The sequence below is a fragment of the Polyodon spathula genome, chromosome 55 (genome assembly GCF_017654505.1).
Source record: "Polyodon spathula isolate WHYD16114869_AA chromosome 55, ASM1765450v1, whole genome shotgun sequence".
NCBI lineage: Eukaryota > Metazoa > Chordata > Actinopteri > Acipenseriformes > Polyodontidae > Polyodon > Polyodon spathula.
Window position 1 is genome coordinate 1,752,270 of NC_054588.1, and position 6,012 is coordinate 1,758,281.

Here is a 6,012-nt window from a genome sequence, read left to right on the forward strand (position 1 = left end):
TCGGGGAGCAGACAGCCTTCGACCAAAGAGTCCTCCAGAGCAATCACAACAAGACTGCAGACATTTTCTTCTCCAAAACACAGCAGCTGAAAGGGAAAGACGTTAAAAGTAAGGGTTACAGTGGCAGGATGTTGAATCTGGTTTTGTACCAAATACTGTTGCAGAACCTGCGATTAAAGCAAGCAGAACTTGTGCTTCTATGATCTACGTTCTGGTGCTTTCAGTATCTCAAGGGAACGGATGTCCATCACAGATTCTATCACAATTAGATGACTAGTGGTCTGGACATATTTAAAAATCTACAGGCATGGTCAAATGTTTAGCATCACCGAGAATGTTAGGATTGGGACGAAAGAAGAATATATATGAACATAATTTAGATCTTTTATCTAACATCATGTAATCAAAGAAATTATAAAAGGATATTGCAAAAATATCTACTGGAAGCCATCATAGTAATACAGGATTTCATGTCAGATTTTGAAATGTTACATTTTTCAATTTTAAGTATATAGAAAACTATAAAGCAGTATGCAATTCAATATGTTAACGTAAAATTATTCAGCAGGTGTCATTCAACTTTATGATGAAAAATGTGTTCATTCTTTAGGGCGATGTAAGACTTTTGGCTATAGCTGTATATGCAACATTATCCTCAGTGGGGGTGCATAGCCCTGGTGAGTGGGATAGTGTGGGTGTGCTTGTAACCCCTGCTAGCTCTGCCCATCACTTACCAGATTTTGCTGGAGATGCAGAAATGGACTCTGGGAACGGAAAATCCGTTGAAATGTGTGCCGAGTGAGACCGTGTAGGCGCCCATGTTCTCAAAGATTAGCCAATCACCAACCTGCAGTTCGGGAAGCTGAGTCTGTCTGAGTATGACATCTTCTGCTGCGCAGGTGGGACCCCAGATACTGCTGGAGTACAGGGGCTGCCCCGCACTCTGCTGCTACCAGGGAAGGAGGCACATAGTCAGGCATCTAAAAAAAGCTATTGTACTATTGTTTATAAATGAGTTTAAAACACAAGACAAAAGAGGAAAAACAAAACTCAATTCAAAATACAGAACTTGAACCAAAATATAAAACAAAAAGAAATGTCATGTTAAGCTGCTTACTCATTAATTAAAATCAAAGGCCAAAATAATGGTTGAGTTTTAGCTACAACTAGAGAAGGCATTCTTGGAAGTAAATGTTTCCCTTGCTATATTCCAGCAGTAAAAAAAATAATCTAAAAGAGTGCAGTCTGCATCATTGATATGGCCAGGGGGTAAAACAATGTTACAGTTTTTTATAACGAACAAAATCTGTTCAAGCTTCTCTAGACTGTATATAGTATGCAGTTGTGCTGTCCCCTATGTATAATGGTAGGATAGCTGTACTAACACCTGGAAAGGCAACAACTGTGAATGTTGATACAATTGGAACAGAATATAAAACTCTTCATACAAATAATTTCACACTGGATGAAGGTCACTGGTTTTCTGAAGCCTCATCCACTTACCTTGTATGGAACCGCCATCTCAGTAAAGTGGCTATGACAGATCATCTCAAAGGAACCGAATCTTCCATCGTTAATGTAGTACTTTACAGACTTGGCGCACTCTTCATCTAAGGGGTCATATAATCAAGTTAAGTTGAAAGTCTCATAACTGGCCCTGGAAAAGATACATTTAAAAACAGGTGCACAATACCAAGTGAATATGAATACAAATAGCTAGTATCCTCTTGTCAATGTCCTGTTTGTGTCCTAACCCCCTCCCCAATTTTGATCCAAAGTCTTTTCCCACATTGCAGTAGCATTATCCCATATTGCAAACACTTGCCAGGTTGTGACCGATAATTCAATTTACAGCTGTTGAAATAATTCATGGAGCTCCTTTCCTTGCCACAAACTGATTCTCATTCATTCTAGTAATAGCCAAAGCAGTAAAGGTCATCAACATGGAATATTCTGGACCAACCATTAAAAGTTTCCTTGTTGCAAGGGAGAAACTTCTTGCCAATAATGTTGGCAGCGAGAGTGAAGGCTGAAGCCACATAGTAACGACCGGGCTCAGCGATGATTCTGACCCCACTCTCTGCTGGGAAATGTAGTTCCAACGACTGGTTGATGACTTTTGCAAACTGGTAAAGAGGTAAAGACTGATTTTATTGCACGCACTTGGTTCCATTAAAACGTCTTTGAGCACATCACGAGTGTAAACTGGCAGATTATCTGATACTCACTTCCTCAAATGTTACAATAAAATCGTCAGTTCCAGGAAACCCTCCCCCTATATCCAGCAATGCCATCTCGTGTCCCAGGTCAGCTCCAAGATCAAACACACCTCTAGCATTGGCAATAGACTCGCTGAAGCAATGGGGGTCTGAGGAATTGCTTCCCACATGGAAGCTGAAGGTCTCGAAAAACAAGTGCAAGGAAGTAATGACATACTGACTGCTCTTAGTGTGGACATTATGGCTTACAGTTTCTATAACTGAACTGGGGCACTAGCTCCTAAAGTACAATTACGTAAGTGAAAGTTCTCACAGAAAATTGTGAAAATTTAAACAGTGTCGAGATTGTTAACTTAAAAAAAAGATAGATGTATATAACATGCTGGAGTGTGTTTGTTGGAGTGCTTACACACGGTTGTTTTAACAGACATTTTAAATACCCAATGCAAAGTCAAATTCATGTTCTTGATCCTGAAACCCATTTTGCATTTCTCTTCATGCAAAACAGCATTTGTCCCACCCGTGGGACCAGAGCTAAACAAAACGCTTTATTTCATTTTAAATAGATTCATTGCATTACGTTATTGTTGCTTGGGGCTGGATAAGATGGGTTTAACAGTGATATCTGCTGTTGGCCCACAGCTTCCCTACACCTGGTTAAAAACCATACCTGACTCCAATGACCTCCACACCCAGCTCTCTAGCCACCTTCAGCAAGTGCCCACACTCCTCCAGGGAGGCTCCAAACTTTATGCTCATGGGAAACATGGATCCACTATCCTCTGTAGCGATTCGTAGCACCATTCTGTAGGAAAAACACACCCACAATGAAGTACTCTGGTGGATCAACATCTGCCTCCTGGAAAATCACCCTGGATCCTGCTTACTTGGCATTTGGATGGGCTCTGGCCACTTTGATGAGCTCCTCCTCGTTGTCGAAGGTCATGGCACAGATCCCCAAACTGGCAGCTTTTTTGATGTGCGAGGTCTGCTTGCAGGGGTTAGCATAAATAATCCTCTCCGGCAAGACCCCCATACCCCTTACCAACTCAAGCTCCACCTGAGAGAGAGAGAGAGGGAGGAGAACAGGCACATGCTGCCAGGCTACAAAGGGAAGGGGTCAATGGATGTCTGGTTTCTTGAAGAATATCCTAAAAACTCTACATGTTTCCCACAGCCCTTATAAAACTTTACCACGAGAAATGTGGATGGTAATTTTGTAGTTCTCCTATTGTCATTCTATGAATGTACCATTGTATAATATGTTGTACTACACTTCTCTTGGCTTTACAATGCTTACTTATGCTTAACCATGATTTCACTATGTGTTATTATACTTTGCTGTGTTCAATGTTTATCAGGGGAATGCATTTCTAGATGTTTAGAAGTCCATGTAAACTGGGAAATAATTTGTGTAAGGAGGTAGGTGGAATGGACAGCTCTACTAAATCTAAACATCATTAAAAAGGGCCCTTCCTGAGCCAAGGGAATGGAACAAACTTACTTCGCTGGCACAGTCGAACCCAGCTCCTAGCCTAGCCAGTGTCTGCACCACAGCTTCCATGGGGTTGCACTTCACTGCATAGAAGGGATGCACACGGGGGAGAGCCGTCGTCCAGCGCAGGTGCTTCTTGACAATATCCCCCAGGTCCGCCACAAAGAAGGCATCCTCGTCACCCTGAGCAGTACAGAGAGGTCGCTTTACAAGCCTTCGGAAATATTGCATTTTGATTTCCCTGGTGTGAAACAATGCAGGACCATACAGGTTCTGCATTGATGAGGATGAAGTCTACAGCATTGTTTGAAGCCCTGTGTGTAGCATAGTACTCACAGAGAGGGAAGCCTGCTCCAGTTGACTGTGCATCAAGACTAGAGCAGTAGTTTTGTCCTGCATAAGGGTGACCTGCGATTGGAAGATCTCCATCAATTCTGCTGCAGAAGGCTTTGCTAAAAGAAAAGAGTAATTGAAGGTTATGCCAGGACTGTGTTTTATGGAAGGAAGAGTAAAGTCCTTACACTACATTAACATGAAGCATTTACATTATCATTATCCTTACTTAATATTATTCCCAAGGCCATTTATTTTTGTTTTTATTTTACATAAAAAGGACAAGCGACGGCCAAAAATGAAATACTTACAATGAAGTTGTTTCACCTTTATTTATCATGGAGTTTATTTGCAGAAATGAACTTGTTTATTGCCGCATTTTCATTTCTCATGTGTATTCATTTTCATTAGGTCGTCTTTGGCAGGTTAAATATATTTGTCTACTTTGCATCCATTTTAAATGTGAGCACTGTCAACTCACACCTCAATGTAAATCAACAGACTGAAGTTTGTTTCAAAGGTGAAGTTGCCAAACAAAACAACATGTCATTTTGATAGTTAAAGTATATGAAACAATCAATTTCCATGCACAGCTACTTCCTACTCATCTCTACAGCTGATGAATAATGTTACTTTGACATAGTGAATTACATACTACTTTGTAGTTTGTGATATTTTGAAATCCAACATGAAATACTATACTTCTATGAAGGCTTTCAGTAGACTTTTGCAATATCATTTTTGCAGGGTTTTTAAATTTTTTTTAAATACATAGTTAAATAAAAAGATCTAAATTAGGTTTATATATTTTTGTTTTTAAATTATGCCACAATCCTAAAACCCTATATGATGCTAACCCTTTGGCCACAGCTGCATATGGATTATACAGTTTCACTTGAAATTACCTGAAGTTCTGTCCAAGGCTTCCATTCTTTCTGTCAAGCTGTCAATAATAATTTATTCTGTACCTCTATCTATGATCCACTAATTTCTTTAGGTCAGTCCAACTGCAGTGGTGTAGCTGCAATCTACAAGAAATAACCACAGGCATGAATGAGGCACCAGGAAACAGCTGCTTATACTTTCTATATTGCTAATGTTGCTAATATTGCTAATGTACCTGTCACAAAGACGGCTGCAGTGGGTGACGTCAGACCAGAAACAGGAAATAAACGACAGAGAGGGGTGTTTGGTGGAGGGAATGGTTTTGGTCAGCATTTAATAAATGAACAGCCAGTCAGAAAATAAACGGTTGTAACAAACACAAAAAACACAGGACACGGCACATTCGCCAAAACAAGAGACAAACAAAATTATCTAACACTACACAAAACATGGGGAGCAGATATTTTAACTTTACATTATTATTTTATTATTTATTACCTCCATCTCCAACCCCGAGTGGGTGAAAACATGCAGCTTTTATGCAGCTGTACCGTGACTCGATTGCTAATCAATCATTCAGTTGGAGCCTCGGTACAACTGCACGTGAATTAATAAAGTGCAATTCCCCGTGCTCACATATTACTACGTTTTACCTGCACCTGAAGTGCTGTGCAATCCTTGTACCTAAATACAAATATACATTTTAAACACTCATGTTACACAGACCCGTTTATATCCCGTGAACCAATGACTATACACCAGCATTAACACACAACACAAAATACACACAGGGGCGGGCACTTTGCCACAAGACCCGACACACAGAATTTAAGTTTTAGCGCTTACGCTCACTTCTAATATAAAATAAACACCTAGCTCCTTCAGATCTCTCTAACTACCAAACCAGACAGCTAAGCTGTTTACCAGCAAACATAAACACACAGTTTTATACCTGAACACACAATACTTACAACGGTGACTGCTCAGAAACAGATCGCACAGCCTTCTACTCAGCAATCCCAAATGATTTTGCTGTGAGGGTTTATATTCCCCACAGAAACATGGATAGGCAGGTGGTAC

At 40.3% G+C, this 6,012-nt stretch overlaps 1 protein-coding gene across 2 annotated transcripts; it reads right to left on the reverse strand.

Annotated features, from left to right (window-relative positions):
* LOC121307313 (antizyme inhibitor 2-like) lies at positions 1-6,012 on the reverse strand. Of its 2 annotated transcripts, none has more exons than XM_041239488.1 (11): positions 5,904-6,012; positions 4,953-5,075; positions 4,051-4,166; positions 3,724-3,897; positions 3,107-3,279; positions 2,890-3,024; positions 2,229-2,394; positions 1,964-2,126; positions 1,504-1,610; positions 735-946; positions 1-86 (listed from the first exon to the last, which is right to left on the reverse strand). In XM_041239488.1, exons 2-11 carry the CDS (start codon positions 4,975-4,977, stop codon positions 44-46), a joined length of 1,314 nt encoding a protein of 437 aa, XP_041095422.1. In that variant the 5' UTR covers positions 4,978-5,075; positions 5,904-6,012; the 3' UTR covers positions 1-43. The 2 variants fall into 2 exon arrangements, with proteins under 2 accessions (XP_041095422.1, XP_041095421.1); XM_041239487.1 differs by having other exon boundaries at positions 735-949.